Source organism: Prionailurus viverrinus, chromosome B1 (assembly GCF_022837055.1).
Source record: "Prionailurus viverrinus isolate Anna chromosome B1, UM_Priviv_1.0, whole genome shotgun sequence".
NCBI classification, from domain to species: Eukaryota; Metazoa; Chordata; class Mammalia; order Carnivora; family Felidae; genus Prionailurus; species Prionailurus viverrinus.
Window position 1 is genome coordinate 166,122,231 of NC_062564.1, and position 19,011 is coordinate 166,141,241.

General features: G+C 39.2%; 1 protein-coding gene, 1 long non-coding RNA gene and 1 pseudogene across 13 annotated transcripts in view; 2 read left to right on the top strand and 1 right to left on the bottom strand.

Annotated features, from left to right (window-relative positions):
* The window catches only part of LOC125164669 (uncharacterized), a 28,228-nt gene extending 18,330 nt beyond the window's left edge, over positions 1-9,898 (bottom strand). For both annotated transcript variants that reach the window (XR_007151851.1, XR_007151852.1), the window contains exon 1: positions 9,644-9,898. This is a non-coding gene — a long non-coding RNA (uncharacterized LOC125164669). The remainder of the gene's footprint in view (positions 1-9,643) is intronic.
* CORIN (corin, serine peptidase) overlaps positions 1-19,011 on the top strand; it is a 259,284-nt gene that overhangs the window by 150,216 nt on the left and 90,057 nt on the right. For 9 of the 11 annotated variants that reach the window (XM_047857503.1, XM_047857505.1, XM_047857506.1 and 6 more), the window contains one exon: positions 9,905-10,018. The exons of the other annotated variants lie outside the window; for them this stretch is intronic. In XM_047857503.1, coding sequence (XP_047713459.1) covers positions 9,905-10,018 — 114 coding nt within the window. The remainder of the gene's footprint in view (positions 1-9,904; positions 10,019-19,011) is intronic. 11 annotated transcript variants of the gene reach the window in all.
* Positions 202-1,181, top strand: LOC125164667 (NIF3-like protein 1; annotated as a pseudogene).

Below are 19,011 nucleotides of genomic sequence, written 5' to 3' on the forward strand. Positions count from 1 at the left end.
TGGCTGTGGGAGGTGCTGCTGCGAAAGGAGGCAGACGAGGAGATGGGGCAGAAAACTGGTTTGTCCCACAAGAGCATAGGGCATGAGTAGGGCAGGGGTCCTGACTCAGGAGCTTCTGGCCATGCCTGGTCTCTTCACGGTCCTGGAAAAGGTCTGACGTGGGACTGAAATGAGAGGGACTCCGTGTTCCCTGATCTCTGTATGTTATCATCTCGTGTACACCTCATTCCCACAATAGTCCGGCTTGTCCGTTCCCTGATCTGCAAATCCCCATTCCTTCATGGATTTGAAGGCTCTGCTTTCCTCCTTGAATAACTTTGCATCCCTCTTACTTGCTGAAAGTTGGGACACTGTTGGATTATGGTGGAACCAATCCCACAACACACTGTGAACACACTCTTCCTTACCAATAACTTGATGCAGGAGGCGCTGCAGAAGAAGGCAGGTCTCACTCTCTCCTACCATCCGCCTATTTTCTGACCCTTGAAGCACATAACCTGGAAAACCTGGAAGGAATGCCTGGTGCTCCTGGCTCTGGGAAACCGTCCATATTTATTCTCCTCACACAGCCCAGGATGCCACGCCTCAAGAAGTCAGCAGCCAGTTGGCTTAAGGGCTTGGAATTTGCACCTCCAGGCCCATACATCCTTCCAAAGCTCCCAACTACCCCACGAGGGGAATGTACAGGGTAGAATTCAGTGTTAACTGCACCCACGGACCGGCCAAAGTCATTTCTGCAGTGAAAGGAATTGTGCGTGTTTCTGTCACTTCTTCTACTAGGACTGGTGATGAAGAACAAACGTGGATTAGTCTGAATTGTAGTCAGGGGGATTTGATGCAGGTGGTGGCTGTTCTTTGTAAGAGCAGACATTTTATCAGAAGACTGAAATTTTGTCACTGGGGAAGCCTCGGCTCCCACATGCTGGAATGGGACAGTTGTGCACGGTGGATGTGTCTGTTGCCTTGGCAGCCATGATTGTGTGAATCAAAAGTCACTTTAAACTATCTCATGGTCTTGCTCTTGAGGTAAGAAGGACCTTGGTGTCTCCAGTCAAAGCTGTGACCCTGTGCACTGGTTCTAGGAGCACTGTGCTGCAGGTTGGCAGTGGCCGACCTTTCCCTCACAAGTGAGATGTCCCGTCGTGATGCTCTGTATGCTGCACCCCAAGGAATAAATGTCATCCTGTCAACACAGCAACATCGAGTGAAGCTTTCTTTCTGATCTTCAAGATATGCTGGGTGCTCCCTTAGGAAAATAAGATTAATATTATCCTGTCAGAAACAGACAGGGACCTGCTTCATGTGGTGCACAGCATACAGGAACAACAGGATGACAAAATCGACAAACTGATTGGTTCCCAATGTGAATGCATAACGAGAATCAACGGAGTTGGTATCCTTCTGGAAGAATGTCTTAGAATGTACTTATTTCTGGTTTCTAAATCTGCTTCACCAAATGTCCTGTAGCTCATATGGTGAAAACCATGACGTAACTACCATTAAAGAACAAATATTCATCATAAAAGATGAACTAAGAATATACAATGTAAAGTATATATTCCTTATAAACTCCAGGAAAGATCAACTAAAATCTGTTTACTTAACATTCTTGGTAAGTAGCTCAAGTAATTGTCTCCTTAGCTTAATTAAAGGTGGAATGTGTCTTTCTAGATCTTTCTGCCCTTAACCAGTTTAAAAACATACTTTTAGGAGCCCCTGGGTGGCTTAGTTGGTTGAGTGTCTGACTCAACCAACTCATGTCATGATCTCCTGGTTTGTGGGATCGAGCCCTTTATGGGGCTCTGGGCTGACAGCACAGAGCCTGCTTGGGGTTCTCTCTCCCCCTCTCTCTCTGTCTCCCCCACTAGTGCTCTCTCTCAAAAATAAATATTAAAAAAATAAAAGTGAAAACATACTTTTAAAAAACTTCAGATTGGAACACTGATTTCTAGGTAGTAGCCTCTAGAGGGTGAGAAGGTCTGTCTGTATGTTCCTGTTTCTAGATTACTAATCTCTCACCTAAATTTCAAAATCAGAGGGAGTTTTTTTTTTCTTAATATACATGAGCATTATTCATAACTATTATTTTATTGCTTTTAAGTAACTCACCTGTAATTTTATTAGTAATATATAAAAATGGTTAGCTTTCAAAATAATACCAGTAATTATATAATATTGATTTTGTGCCAGGTACTCTCTTAAGTATGCTATAAATATTTTCAATTCTTTATAAACAAGAATATAGTTATTATTGTCCCCATTTTACAGATGAAGAAACTGAAACAGAGGTTAAAGAGTTTGCCCAAGGCCACAGAGTTAGGAAGTGATGGAGTTAGGACACAAACTCAGGCAGTCGGGCTCCAGAGTCTGTGTTCTTAACTACTTCTTAATCAGCATGGATGATAAGACTGACATAGGAGGTATGTAAGAAATCCTGAAGGAAATGTAATCCATTTTATTTATTTATTTATTAAAAAAATTTTTTTTTTCAACGTTTATTTATTTTTGGGACAGAGAGAGACAGAGCATGAACGGGGGAGGGGCAGAGAGAGAGGGAGACACAGAATCGGAAACAGGCTCCAGGCTCTGAGCCATCAGCCCAGAGCCTGACGCGGGGCTCAAACTCACGGACCGCGAGATCGTGACCTGGCTGAAGTCAGACGCTTAACCGACTGCGCCACCCAGGCGCCCCAAAAGTAATCCATTTTAACTGGGATTTTCTCTGGGTGGTATGATGGAAGGTTTTTCTTTTGAATGCTCCTATACATGTATATTTCTAATTTATGCTGAGCATGTTACTTTGATAATGAGAAAAGAAAATCTTTTAAAAATACTGTCTAACATGGGGCTCCTGGGTGGCTCGGTCGGTTAAGCGTTCAACTTCGGCTCAGGTCATGATCTCTCAGCTCGTGGGTTCGAGCCCCACGTCAGGCTCTGTGCTGACAGCTCAGAGCCTGGAGCCTGCTTTGGATTCTGTGTCTCCTTCTCTCTCTGTTCCTCCCCTGTTCACGCTCCCTCTCTCTCTCAAAAATAAATAAAGATTAGACGAATTTTACATTTCTTTTGTAGGACCCCTTTCCTACCAATCTTACCTCCTGGAGGATTTGGGATCCTAGCTTACAAATTATTCTTGGTGATTCACCTGTAATATTAATTCACTACAGAAATAACCAATTGGACTGAGCCTTAAGAAATGCACCCAGTTAGAGAATTGGAGGAGGAGCCAAGAGAGGAGGTGGGAGAAGATCAGCAGTGTCAGAAGCCAAGTAGAGAGCTTTGATGAGAGACCGTCAACAATGTCCAAGTGAGAGAATGAGACAGCAGACAGCTTTGAGATACTATCTCAGTGGTATTTGCTTCAGTTATTGTTTGTGTTTTATGTGGGGAGAATAGGGACAGAAATTGGATAATACTTAAGAGTTTAATACTTCAACTTAATTGGATAATACTTAAGAGTTATTGTGATTGTGCCAAAAATATGCAGAGGGCCTACAAGGAAGGTTTTCTGGGGGAAGTGGGTAGAATTCAGTCAAAAGGTACAGCTTGAACAAACACAGTAAGTGTAAACAAACAGCACAATGCATTGAAAAAACCCAAGTAACCAATTCATTATTGTCAGGGCAGAAAGCAGGAGGCAGGGAAGGTATGGTCAGAGATGATGCTTAAGAAATAGCCTGGGGCCAGTCATTATCAAACCATTTTAAATGTATGGCACACTTAAGGTATAGCATGATTTTACCTTTAACAGTTAATCAAGTTGAAGGTTGTGGATTCCTTTGGATAGAGTTCCAGAAGGGGTTAATTGATCATATAATTTCTTTATGATTGGTCAAACTTATTGCCAAATAGTTTTTTTTTTTCAATGAGATTACTACTGTAACTTTTTGTTTTTTATTTTTTAAATTTACATCCAAATTAGCCAGCATATAGTGCAACAATGATTTCAGGAGTAGATTCCTTAATGTCCCTTACCCATTTAGCCCATCCCCCCTCTCACAACCATTCCAGTACCCCTCAGTTTGTTCTCCGGTTTATGAGTCTCTTCTGTTTTGTCCCCCTCCCTGTTTTTATATTATTTTTGTTTCCCTTCCTTTATGTTCATCTGCTTTGTCTCTTAAAGTCTTCATATGAGTGAAGTCATATGATATTTGTCTTTCTCTGACTAATTTCACTTAGCATAATACCCTCCAGTTCCATTCACGTAGTTGCAAATGGCAAGATTTCATTCTTTTTGATTGCCGAGTAATACTCCATTGTGTGTGTGTGTGTGTGTGTGTGTGTGTGTGTGTATACCACATCTTCTTTATCCATTCATCCATCGATGGACATTTAGGTCCTTTCCATACTTTGGCTATTGTTGATAGTGCTGCTATAAACATGGGGGTGCATGTGTCCCTTCGAAACAGCACATCTGTATTCCATGGATAGCTGCCTAGTAATGCAATTGCTGGGTTGTAGGGTAGTTCTATTTTTAGTTTTTTGAGGAACCTCCATACTGTTTTCCAGAGTGGCTGCACCAGCTTGCATTCCCACCAACAATGCAAAAGAGATCCTCTTTCTCCGCGTCCTTGCCAACATCTGTTGTTGCCTGAGTTGTTAATGTGAGCCATTCTGACAGGTGTAAGGTGGTATCTCATGGTGGTTTTGATTTGTATTTCCCTGATGATGAGTGATGTTGAGCATTTTTTCATGTGTCAGTTGGCCATCTGGAGGTCTTCTCTGGAGAAGTGTCTATTCATGTCTTTTGCCCATTTCTTCACGGGATTATTTGTTTTTTGGGTGTTGAGTTTGATAAGTTCTTTTATCAAACAAAGTTCTTAGATTTTGGATACTAACCCTTTATCTGATATGTCATTTGCAAATATCTTCTCCCATTCTGTCGGTTGCCTTTTAGTTTTGCTACTACTCTAACTTTTCTTTACTGGCATGCTAACATTTATAAATAACTAAAAATACCCCCAAATATATCATTTATAGTTAAAAAAAAAATAAAGTATCACTGAAGATTAAAAAAAAAATAAATGTAAATTGACTAAATTCTCCCACCAAAAAACATGGAGTGGCTGGATTCAAAAAAAATTATAATAAAATCCATTTTTTTGTACCTACAAGAGACTCACTTCAGATGTAATGGCACTCAAAGACTGCAGGTGAAGATATGGAAAAAGATGTTCCATGCAAACAGAACCCGAAAGAAAGCTGGGGTAGCTATGTTTATACGCAACAAAATAGACTTTAAAACAAACACTGTAATAAAAGGCAAAGAAGGGCATTATATAATGATAAAGGGGTCGATCCAATGAGAGGATAATAATTTTTGTAAATATTATGCATGTAACATAGGAGTACCTAAATATATAAAGCAAATATTAACAGACCTAAAGGGAAAAATTGACAGGAATACAAAATAGTAGAGGCCTTTAATACCCCATTTACATCAATGGATAGATTATCTAGACAAAAAAATCAATAAAAAAACATTGGTCTTAAATGATATATTAGACCAGATGGACTTAATAGATATTTACAGAACATTTTATCCAAAAGCAAAAAAATACACATTCTTCTCAAATGCACATGGAACATTCTCCAAGATAGATTATATGTTAGGCCCCAAAACAGGTCTTCATAAATTAAAGAAGACTGAAATCATATCAAGCATCTTTTCTGACCACAACAGTATGAAACTAGGAATCAAAGAAGAAAACTGGAAAGGTCACAAATATGTGGAGGTTAAATAACTCCACATAAATATATACATAAATATATAATGAGTCAATGACAAGATCAAAGGAGAAATCAAAAAATACCTTGAGACAATAAAAATGGAAATACAAATCTTTGAGATGCAATAAAAGTAGTTTCTAAGAGGGAGGTTCATAGCAATGTGGGCCTACCACAAGCAACAAAAAAAATCCCAAATAGCAATCTAACCTTATACCTAAAGAACTAGAAAAAGACAAAGAAGCAAAGCTCAAAGTTAGTAGAAGTAAGGAAATAACAAAGATCAACGCAGAAGTAAATGAAATAGAGACTGAAAAGATAATAGTAACTAAGTAATTTGAGCTTGTAACCAAGAACTTGATCTTTGAGAAGATAAGCAACATTGAAAAATCTTTACGCTCACCAAGAAAAAAAGAGAGAGGGCTCAAATAAATAAAATAAGAAATGGAAGAAGAGAAGTTACAACTGATACCACAGAAATATAAAACATCTTGAGAAACTATGAACAATTCTGTGCCAGAAAATTGGATAACCTAGAAGGAATGGATAAATTCCTAGAAACATATAATCTTTCAAGATTGAATAATGAAGAAATAAAAAGGCTGAATAGACCAATTACTGGTAAGGAGATTAATCAGTACTCAAAAACCTACCAACAACAAACAGAAGTCCAGGATCAGATGGCTTCACTGGTGAATTCTACCCCACATTTGAAGATTTTATATATATCCTTTTCAGACTCTTCCAAAAAATTGAAGAAGAAAGGACACTTCAAAGCTCATTTTACAAGGCCAGCATTACCCTGAAACCAAAACCAGACTAGGACATCATAAGAAAGGAAGAAAAGAAAAAGAAAAAGGAAAAGAAAAGAAAAGAAAAGAAAAGAAAAGAAAAGAAAAAGAGAAGAAACCAAAGGAAAGCAATAGGCCAATATCTCTAATGAACATAGATGCAAAAATCCATGACATTTTTCACAGAAATAAAACAATCCTAAAATTCGTATAAACCACAAAAGATCCTGAATAGCAAAAGCAATCTTGAAGAAAGAGAATGAAACTGGAGGTATAATGCTCCCTGGTTTCAAACTATATTATAAAGCTATAGTAATCAAAACAGTACGGTATAGGCATAAAAACAGACACATGGATCCATGGAAAGGAATAGAGAGTCCAGAAATAAACCCGTGCGTATATGGTCAATTAATTTACAGCAAAGGAGACAAGAATATACAACGGGGAAAGGACACACTCTTTAAAAAATGGTGTTGGGAAAACTGGACAGCCATATGCTCAAGAATGAAACTGGACTACTCTCTTACACCATACACAAAAATAAACTCAAAATGGATTAAAGACTTGAATGTGAGACCTGAAACCATAAAATTTATAGGAGAAAACATAGGTGGCAAGCTCCTTGACATCAGTCTTAGTGATGAATATTTGAATCAAATTCCAAAAACAAAAGCAAAAATAAACAATTGGGACTACTTGGAACTAAAAACCTTCTGCACAGCAAAGGAAACCATCAACAAAATGAAAGGCAAGCTACTAATGGGAGAAGATATTTGCAAATGATGTAACTGATAAGGGATCAATATCCAAAATATATGAAGAACTCATACAACTCTATAGCAAAACAACAACAAAACACAACCTGATTTAAAAATTGGGCAGAGGATCTGAATAGACATTTTTTCCAAAGAAGACATACAGTTGGCCAACAAGCACATGAAAAGATGCTCAACACCACTGATCATCAAGGAAATGCAAATCAAAAGCACTATGAGATATTGCTTCCCAGGTGTTTGATGGTTATTATCAAAAAGACAAGGAATAGCAAATGCTGACAAGGATATGGAGAAAAGAGAAACTTCATGCACTGTTGGTGCAAATGTAAATCGGTGCAGCCACTATGGAAAATAATATGGAGGTTCCTCAAAAAATTAAAATAGAGCTACCACACTGATGTAGTAATTCCACTTCTGGATATTTATCTGAAGAAAAGGAAAACATTAAATTGAAAAGATATATGCATCCCTATATTCATTGAGCATTATTTACACAAACCAAGATATGTAAACAGCCTAAGTTTCTATTGATAGATGAAAGGATAAAGAAAGTGTGATATACACATACACAAAGGAATACTACTCAGCCAAAGGAAAAAAGAATGACATTTTGCCATTTGTAACAAGATGGGTGGACCTTGGAGGTATTATGCCAACTGAAATAAGTTGGACAGAGAAAGACAAATACCATATGATCTCAATTATGTGTGGAATCTAAAAAACAAAACAAAGGAACAAAGAAGACAAAACAAAACATGGAGATACAGAAACAGAATGATGGTTTCTAGAGGGGAGGGAGGTTGGGTGTGAATGAAATGGGAGCAAATGGGGGTCAAGAGGTACAAACTTAGTTACAAAATAAATAAGTCATGGGGATGAAATATACAGTAGTCAATAACATTATGGTGCATATTTGTAAGTTGCCAAGAGAGTAACTCTTAAAAGTTCCCATCACAAGAAAAAAAATCTGTAACTTTCACTGGTGATGGATGGTAACTAGAATGACTGAAGTGATCATTTGGCTGTGTATACAAACATTGAATTATTATGCCGTGCACCTGAAACTAATATAACGTTATGTGTCAATTATACTTGAATAAAAACAGACACCATCATTATAAGAACATTTGTAAAATACAGAGGAAAGTAAAATGAAGAAAATAAAAATTGCTTTTAATCCCAATACTAGGGATAATCACAGTAACCATTGATTTACTTCTTTCTAGGCCAAATTATATTATGCTTTTTTTCCGTACCAGTGTTTTTCCACTTAAATTATCTTGAACTTTGTCCTAAGACATCAAGTATTTTCTGCAGTATACGTTTCAATGGCTCTAACAGTATTTCTTATTATGAAGGTAACAAAATTTATTTAACCAGCCTCCTACTATTGCATAGTTCTTTTCTATCATTTCCTCATTATAAATCATGATTGTACAAATAGCCTTAAAAATAAAAACTTGCACTTATTTATAATGATTTCCTTTGTATGAAGTCCAAGAAATAAGGCGCTTGGTGAAAGGTCATGCACATTTGAAAGGCATTTGATGCACATTACCAAATATTTAAGCCTATTTTAACACCCATTTTATTTTGAAAAGGAACTGATTTTGCCTTTTGTTAATGATTTTCCTTAAAAAAAATCTCTCTAGCTTTTTGTCTTACACTTGTCTACTGTAATTTTGAAGCAATTGAATATTGATTAAAAAAAAGAGTACCATAATACTAAGCAAAAAATATTAAAATGTAACTATGCTGAAGAAAAGAATGAAAAAATCATTAGGTCGTGTTTCACATTCCTTATGCCAAAATAGACTCTGATATAGTCAACTGACATCCTTTTAAGGCAAGTAAATATATTTCACTACAGATCAGGGTGTCTCTAGGCCTGGTTCAAGCACACAACGATGGACTCTTTTTACTGTAACTTTACTGTGCAGCATTGTGTAGCATTTTAATTTTTTTTAATGTTTATTTATTTTTGAGAGAGGGAGAGAGAAAGGAAGGTGGAGCGTGAGTGGAAGAGGGGCATTGAGAGAGGGAGACCCAGAATCCCAAGCAGCCTCCAGGCTCTGAGCTGTCAGCACAGACCTTCAACTCACCAACGTTGAGTTCATGACCTGAGCCGAAGTCAGACAATCGGCTGAGCCACCCAGACGCTTGGTGCAGCAATTTAGAAGGAGAGGGTTGGGGGTTTTTGTTTGTTTGCGTGTTTGTTTCTTGTTTGTTTTTTTTTTTTAATGTTTGTTCAACTAACAGCACTTCATTTTTAAATAATTTGCAGTTATTAAGAAAAATATTCACATCTGGTATTTTCCCCACATAAATCGTGCAATTGATAAGGCTACCTACCCTCTTGTGCTCTGAACACGGAGACCTCTCACCCCGCAAGCCTAGTGCTGAGTTTTCTTTTGCGTTTCTCAGGCAAACACTGTTTGTATTATTCCCAGGCAATTTCACCATTCATGTTCTAGAGGGCCAAAGGAAACCCGGTGAGGGAATGTGGACACAAATCCGTTGGAGAGCAAGGGAAGGTTTTCCCTCTGTTCCTCATTTCTCCCACTTTTGCTGGGAAAACCCTTCTGACGCTGTGTTCCCACCCTTGTATTTCAGCGCTGTGCGGAGGGGGCGAGAGCTTTCTGTGCGCCAGCGGGCACTGCGTGCCCCGGAAGCTGCAGTGCAACGGCCACAACGACTGTAACGACTGGAGCGATGAGGAGCATTGCAGTAGGCGCGGGGCCCTGGGGGTTGTGCGGGCGGCCGGGTGCTAGTCAGGCGCCTACAGACCACAGCCATTGCATTGTCAGAGCCTGCCGACCACCGGCCCTTGCGTAGACCACTGCTAGTTTGCCTTTCTAAAGTGAGCCAACGGGTACGGGGTTTGCGCGCCTTTCAAAGGCCTGATGCCCTTAGCAGGGCAGGAGCGGGCGGCCGCAATGGAGCTGCTCAAGGACTGGGGCGTTGTGTTGCCTCAAGTGCTCAAAATTGCAAGAAGGCTTTTTTGTTTATTTTGTTTGGGGGAGGATTTTGTTTTTGTTTTTAAAGTTTAATGAGCTATAAAGGTCAGCTTTTTGGAAAAGGACGTTTTTAATAGGGAAAATTTTCACCCTTGTGATGCTTAACATTCCAGGTCCAGCAGAGGCAAAACCTCTTGTTTAGGTTTTCTCGAAACCTGGCGAGAGACCATGGTGTTAACTGTTTTGAATCCATGCATTGATAGATTCAGCCATAAACATCGTCAATTTGTTGGCTATTGATTTGATTGCTTGTTTTGACTCGATTGCTGGGTGGCTTGTCTAATATTGTAGTAGTCTGCTTGGGCTGCCGTTCAAAATACTGCAGACTTCATGGTTTCAATAGGAGAAATTTATTTATTCTCTCCCAGTTTTGGAGGCCGGAGAGTCTAAGATCAAGGCCAACCAAGTTCAGTGTCTGGTGACAGTTCTCTTGGCTTGCAGGCAGCTTCCAGCTTCCTATGTGCTCACGTGACCTCTTTGGAGGCAGAGAGGGAGGGGGAGAAGATGGGAGAGGGTGAGAGAGAGAGAGAGAGAGAGGGCTCTGGTGCCTCATCCTCTTATAAGGGTACTTAGATTAGGGCCCCACTTTTATAGCCACATCTAAGCTTTATCACCTTCTTACAGGTTCTGTCTCCAAATAGTTATTTGGGGGTTAAGGCTTTAACATACTCATTTTGAGAGGACATAAACATTCTGGTCCTACATATATATATATATGTATATATATATATATATATATGTATATATATATATATATATATATACACACACACACACACACACATTCCAACTTTCAAGTTGTTTTGCACTTATGCAACAGATGAAAAAGAAAAATTCATCTCAATAATACATTGCAGGATTTGCATCCAAAGCAGAACCATATGTAGTGTTCTAATTGCTTTTTAATGGTTATACGACCAGCAAAAGTTACCACGGGAAAAGCTGTGTTTTACTCCCTGTAGGAGTTGCCAAGGCTGTATGAGAGCTCATCACTGTTGACCTTAATTGAGAGGTTCTTGTGGTCTCTTTGCCAGGTGGACCACCTTTTGTTTCTCTGAAGGATTAGGATGCTTATTTATCATAAGTGTTGAAGGCAGTATATTATGATAATATTTCAGGTCAGCGTTTCCCTAACTCATGTTCCGTAGTTCCTCAGTCTTGAAAACTGCATGAGAAAAAAAAAATAAATTTGAGACATTCTGCCAAATCTACTTTTTAGAGAGTTGCAACACATACACATTGCAAGATCTGAGAAATGCAGTTAAAAAAAAGACTTACTGGGGTGCCTGGGTGGCTCAGTTAGTTGAGCGCCTGACTTTGGCTCAAGTCATGATCTCACGGTTCGTGGTTTCGAGCCCTGCGTTGGGCTCTGTGCTGACAGCTCAGATTGTGCTCCTGTCTCTCTCTTTCTCTCAAAAATAATAAACATTAAACAAATAAGTAAATAAATAAATAAATACTTATTAATTTTGCTTAGCTTCGTATTTTCTCAAAATTATTTGTTCATTTATACCCCCACTTTTATTTCTTTATTTTTCATGCATTCTTTTATTTATTTTGTGTAATATCTAGCATCCTATGGAACTTCAGATATGCCACCCATATTTTGGAAATATTTTCACTATGACATTTGTTTTTATATTTTGGAATTACCTGTTCAGAAAAACCTGTGGCACGTGATTTTACATGAAAAACATTTTCACAGGATGTATACTTACATTAGGGAGTACTGCTGTAGAATTAGAAGGCAATATTTTATAGAGCGCCCACAGTAGGGAATTTAAAATGATTCAATAGAATTATGGAAATTATGGAAATTGTGGTGGAATCTTTTCCTTATCTCCCAATACGGCCCATGTGGGCATTATTAAAATTCTGCATGTGCCTCTACTCCCGGTGTGGGCTCACACTGGCCCATCATTCTGTTCCTCCACTGCAGTGAGCATTGCACTTAATACAGTAAGAGCTTTCTGCTGCATTGGTTGCAATTGATTTTGAAGGAGCGAATTTTCTAGTCAGTGACTGAACAAGGAAGGTATTACTATTCTATAAGGTATATAGCAATGTCCTAGGAACTGAAAGTTTATGAAGGAAGATACGGGCTTTCCTCATGAGCATACTTCAAAACCCATGTGGCTTGGTCAGTTGAGGAAATAAAATACATCCCTTCAGAATATTTGTCTATGAAAATGCTTAGTTAGACATTGAAAGCTTTTGCATGTAGTTGTTTCCGGACTCACGAGGACATTTGATTCTGAGTTTTAACCTTCAGTGCTTGTGGCATTTCAGTGCGTTCACTGAGGGTGCCACCCTCCCGCTGTCCACCACCCTGTGGTGAAGGAGGAGTGCTAAGTCTGAAATAGGGCATGGATGCAAATCAGAGCGTGAATGCAGCCTGCATACTCCTGAAGGGAGAAGACGGTTTGGCTGGGCATTCCTAATGAATGAGCAGAAAGATGTGCCGGTTCCCAGGGCGCTGGCAGGTATAGGAGGAGGAGGACTCCTCCTCTATGCTAATCAACTATGCTGGTAGCATTTATTTACATGATGTGATTGCATTTTTAGCAGAGGAGGTATTATCCCTTTTTGTCCAGATGCAGTGCTGAGGTTGACAGTGATGAACAAATTTGCCACTTGTTCAAAGTGCTAGATTTGAACCTGGTTCTCTACTATTTGTTTGTTTGTTTTTATTGAAGTGTAGTTGATACACAAATGTCATATTAGTTTTAGGTGTACAACATAGTAATTCAACAATTCTGTACGGTACTCAGTGCTTATCACAAGTGTATTCACCATGTGTTACCTTACAATATTACTGACCACATTTCCTATGTTGTACTTTTCATCCCCATGACTGATTTATTTTATAACTGGAAGTTTGTATCTCTTAATCCCCTTCCCTTATTTCACCCATCCCCCCAGTCCCCTCCCCTCTGGCAATCATCAAGTTTTACTTCGTATTTATGAGTCTGTTTCTGTTTTGGTTTGTGTTCTAGATTCCATGTATATATGAAACCATAATGACATTTGTCCTTCTCTGACTTATTTCACTTAGCATAATACCCTCAAGGTCTGCCCATGTTGTCACAAATGGCAAGATCTCATTCTTTTTTATGGCCCCAAATATTCCATTATACACACACACACACACACACACACACACACACCACATCCTTTTTTATCCATTCATCTATCAATGGACGCTTAGGTTGCCTCCACATCTTGGCTATTGTAAATAATACTGCAGTAAGCATAGGGGTGCACATATCTTTTTGAATTAGTGTTTTCATTTTGGGGGGAGTAAATACCCAGTAGTAGAATTACTGGATCATATGATATTCCTATTTTTAATTTTCTTTGAGGAACCTCCATACTGTTTTCCACAGTAGTTGAACCAATTTACATTCCCATCAACAGGGCACAAGGTTTCCTTTTTCTCCACGTCTTCGCTAACACTTGTTGTTTCTTGTCTTTTAGGAACCAGCTATTCTGACAGGTGTGAGGTGATAATCTCAATGTGGTTTTGATTTGCATTTCCCTGATGATGAGTGATGTGGGGCATCTTATGTGTCTGTTGGCCATCTGTATGTCTTCTTTGGAAAAATGTCTCTTCAGGTCCTTTACCCAATTTTTATTCAGATTATTTGGGGTTTTTGGTATGGAGTTGTATGAGTTCTTTATATATTTTATATACTAGCTCTTTATTGGCTATGTCATTTGCAAATATCTTCTCCCATTCCATAGGTTGCCTTCTTGTTTTGTTGATGGTTTCCTTCACTGTGCAAAAGCTTTTTATTTGGTGACGTCCCAACAGTTTATTTTTGCTTTTGTTTCTTTTGCCTGGGGAGACCTATCCATAAATGTGTTGCTAAGGCTGATGTCCAAGGCATAACTGCGGGTATTTTCTTTTAGGAGTTTTGAGGTTTCAGGTCTCACATTTAGGTCTTTCATCCATCTTGAGTTCATTTTTGTGTATGGTGTAAGAAAGTGGTCCTGTTTCATTCTTTTGCATGTGGCTGTCCAGTGTTCTCAATACCATTTATTGAAGAGACTGTCTCTCCATTATAAATGCTTGCCTCCTTTGTTGTGGAGTAATTGACCATATAAACGTGGGTTTATTTCTGGGCTGTCTATCCTGTTCCATTGATCTATGTGTCTGAATCCAGCTTTGAATGGGTCCAAATCTAATTGTTGTTTTTCCCAAAGTGTGCTGCCTTTCACTTGCTCTTGTCCGTGTAAGTTCAGACTTGGTGAACAATTATATTCTGATCACCTATATGACAGGAAAATGTTTATTTTGGATGCTCCATTATACTTTGGGTGATGATTGTCTATTACATCGGCGTGCCAGGTATCTGGGACTGCTTACGGACTTTCTCCACTAACTAATTTTGTCATGTCCTTCAGTCTCTTCCTAAGTATTTGTAGAATCAATAGATTGCCAACCACCTGGAATAATTTTAGTGGGGTAGTGAAAATATTTTCAAAAATTAAGGAAAGTTTTCTTTTAGAAATTTCTAACTCTGGGGCGCCTGGGTGGCGCAGTCGGTTAAGCGTCCGACTTCAGCCAGGTCACGATCTCGCGGTCCGTGAGTTCGAGCCCCGCGTCAGGCTCTGGGCTGATGGCTCAGAGCCTGGAGCCTGTTTCCGATTCTGTGTCTCCCTCTCTCTCTGCCCCTCCCCCGTTCATGCTCTGTCTCTCTCTGTCCCAAAAATAAATAAACGTTGAAAAAAAAATTTTTAAAAAGAAATGTCTAACTCTGTGACTTTAGGCAGGCTACCTACCTCTCTGTTCCTGGGTTTCTTTGTCACTGAGGCTGGCTGCACTTTAGCAGTGCAAGAAGCCCCACCTGCAGGGATCCTAATCCAGTGGGTCTGGAGGCGGAGCCCAGCAGACCTTTGCAAAACTTCCAGGGTAACTCTAATATACAGCCAGATATGAAACCACTGGACTAGAGGGTGTCTGGTGTCTCTTTTGTTGCTCACATTCTATAATCTTTTGATTGTATAACCAGCTCTAGAACAGTGTCTGGTAGATAACTAGTGCTTAGCAAATGAATAAGAAAGCTTCAAGAAAAACGGTTGTCACAAGGAAAATAGCGGCCACAAAGTCCACACACTTTATGCCACCTACAATCACCGTCAAATACCTTTGGAAATCATTTGCTCGGAATTTAGAGTAAAATTGGTTGACTTATATTTTAGTATAATTATACTCTAAGCTATACTAATTATACTATACGCTAATTATGCTGTGTTAACTACTTATTCTAAGTAAAATTAATTACACTAATGATCACAACGTGTAGTGATTACTCGTGGTGGACGTTCTGGAGTCAGGCTGCCTGGGTTCCTATCTCTGCTTTGCCATTTCCTGCTTCTGTGAACTTGGGGAAGTCACTCAATCTCTCTGGTCCTCAGTGCCCTCATCAGTGAGATGGAAACATTAACAGTAACTATCTCTAGAACTATTGTGCAGAATGCCGAATCCTTGGCTAGAAAGCACATAGCCCATTGTCTGTCTGGCCTGCTATAACCCTTTCAAGAGTGATAGGACTTCTGGTTGCTATTGTGGTTATTGCGTTTTTATTCACCACATCTTTGCTCCCCACGCCAGCTCACCTCCACCTCTGCCCACCACCTCTCACCTCCAAGCTGTAAAGGATGGTTACCGGAAGCCATGAAGGCAGCTCATAAAGGTCAGGGGGGTACATTGAAGAGGAAACAGAAACATGAAAACATCCACCCCAACTTTAAAACCAGCACCACGTGAAACTATTTTAGAAAAGAAGCACAAAAGAAAAACTGGTGTTCCATATGATGTTTCTGAATCACCAACAATGACCACATTGACCATATTCTGTTTCTTAAAAGGCAGGGATGCAAGTACATACTAGAACTGTTTCCATCAAAATAATAAAAAGGAAAATATTACTCTGTACACTGAAGGAGGAAGCTTCAGATGTCTGGAAAATTCGCTTCGGTTTAGTAGCAATCTGATTATACAAATCAGTAAGAGTATTGAATAGTCTTGAATTCCTGCCATGTGCGAAGCATGTTGTAGACACCCACGAGGTATAAAGACCGTTAAGACACGGTTTCTTTCTTCAGGAGTCTTTGAGTCTAATCAGAAGAGTAACATGAATACGGAGATCATTGAATATGGTACTTTAGAGCAATACAGTAGAAGAGATGTCTGTCACAAAGGGAAAGAAGACTGGTGCAAACAAAAAGGCAGGGGCCGTAGGTTCTATGACTATATGACAAGGGCAAGATCATTAGGAGTAAGATTAGTGTGGAGAAAGCTGATGAAAAGATGGGATTGAAACCAGGCCTTGGACACAGGTGATGTTTGGAAAATCTAGTTCAGTGATTCTCAAGAGAGGGCAGTTTTGCCCCCACCTCCCCCTTCTGAGGGGACATTTTGCAATGTTTGGAGACATACTCACGAGTATGGAGTTTGGAGGAGGTGCTACTGGCATTTAGTAGGTAGAGGCCAGAGATGCTGGTCAGCATCCTACAATGCACAGGATCGTCCCCACAATCAAGGAATTACCCACTCCCGATTTGTCAATAGTACTGCTATTGAGAAGTCCTCCTTGAGAGCTAAAAACCAATAGTCAGAAACCCCAGGAGTCAAGAAACCTGGGTAACTGTAATGAGCTGGGCAACTACAGGCAAACTATTTAACCTCTCTGGTCGTCTCAAAATGAGGGCGCCTCTGGGTGGAAATTGAGCATCCATACTTGAATCTTGAATTGAGGCAACACAATTATGTTCATAGACTTGTAGAGATTGAGAAAAGTGAATGAAGCTCTTGATAAAAACTTTTCTGTTCCTTAGTTTTCTCCTTTAATTTAATGATAATTTTGAGGGATGAAAGTTACTAGAGTAAGATGCCAAACTGAAATAAATATCAACATGGAAGAACTGCAGAAGTAACATTTTGTATCAGGTACTCATTAAAGAAAAAAATCTGTATCTAGAAAAACATCTACCTTAGGTTATGTAAAGTTATGCTTGTATTGAGCAAGAAAATCATAGCAAGAAGCTTTTGAAAATTTTGATTTGTTGGCCCTAAATGGTGCTGGCATCTCTTTTCAGTCCAAATAAACATTTATTCCAATAAAAGGAGGCACTGTGATCTTTGCTGTTTGCTATGCATTTCTGGCTGCGCAGCGCCTCTGGTTAAGGTTCTGTGTGTTTACTAATCACGCAGACTTCAGGGAGGTAACAAGTTGTTTTCCAAATGCAGCTCATTTTGTATCTATCCTCTGAAAATGGCTTCTAACCAAGGAAGTGGTAACAGTGGAAAGTTCAATCTGCACCTGTGTGAATAATGAGGAATTAAAAAAAAAATGCTTGAGTCATCTCCATTTATGAAATAAATGTTTATTTTTATGAAACAATTTAATAGATGACAGCATTAATTTAAAAAAATATCTACAGCAAGGTGTTTTAATATGCAACGTTTTTAGAATGGGCCTCACAGAAGGGATGCATGAATCATTGGAAATTTTTGGCGTGTTCCAAGGTTAATCAGATTCTAAAAGAAGTATTTGATTCCCCAGTCTTACCATCAAAAAAAAAAAAAAAGTGAAATGTACTGCTTAAAAAAAAAAGAAAATTAACTCATATCCTTTAAAATATGTCACCCTGTCCACCCCACTCCCTCCTCTGGGGAATGCAAATACTTTTGCGCGATGGTCAAATTGAGGCCCCTGGTTATTGCTGATTCTAGCATACTGATTCAAAACCTGCTACAAGAGTAATTTAGATTAAAAACAAAAACAAAACCAAAACAATAATAAGAAAGATTTTTTTCAAATTTCCCAGGGAAATGTATATATTTTGATGCACAAATTCCCTAACTTTGCAGAGTGGGCAGGAGAATCAAAGTTTGTAACCTTTCTTGACTCAGCATGTAGGCAGTGGTTACATGCAGCATGGAGTGCAGGGTGGGGATTTAGTGCCCTCTGTTGAATGGGAGGAAATAGTCCTGTCAGGTGAAAACTGGGACCTCTTTTTAATTATTTTCCTTTATGATGGTCATCCTTGTTATTAAACTTATTCAGCCTGGGCAAAATAAATAAAAAGCACTTCCAGAGTTCTGTGTGTGTAGAAGTGGGAGCATGTATGTAGACACGTGTGTGTGTTGTCCACATATGCACCCTCTTAATGTAGGCACTGAACAGATAGATGGTCCCTAAGGAACATTACATTTTTTAAACGATATGACCCTACAAGTATGTAAGTAGCTTCTTCAAAGAACGCTTCGTGAAATAGAAACTTATAATTCATGTAACAAGTATAATATTTTGATGTATGTGGTCAACAGTTTAACTGATCCATGCCCAAGAGTTTTGGTAAGGAATTATTATAGAGTCTGGGATGTTTACAGTGAAGAGGTACTCATCGCCAGTCGTGTGAGATGCAGACTTATGCTTGAGGAGAAGCAATCAGGTAGAATTTAGGAGACAATTAGATTCTTGGTCTTCATCAGCCAAGTAGACTTGTCCTCAAACGTGTCCCCTTTGTTCTTGCTATTCCTTCTGCTTGAATCATGCTGAAACTTTCATCCCATCCACTCTACTGAGATCCTGTCTTCCATGATCCCTCTCCAGCTTTAAGAATCTGTATTTTGGGGGCACCGGGTGGCTCAGTGGGTTAAGCGTCCGACTTCAGCTCAGGTCATGGTGTCAT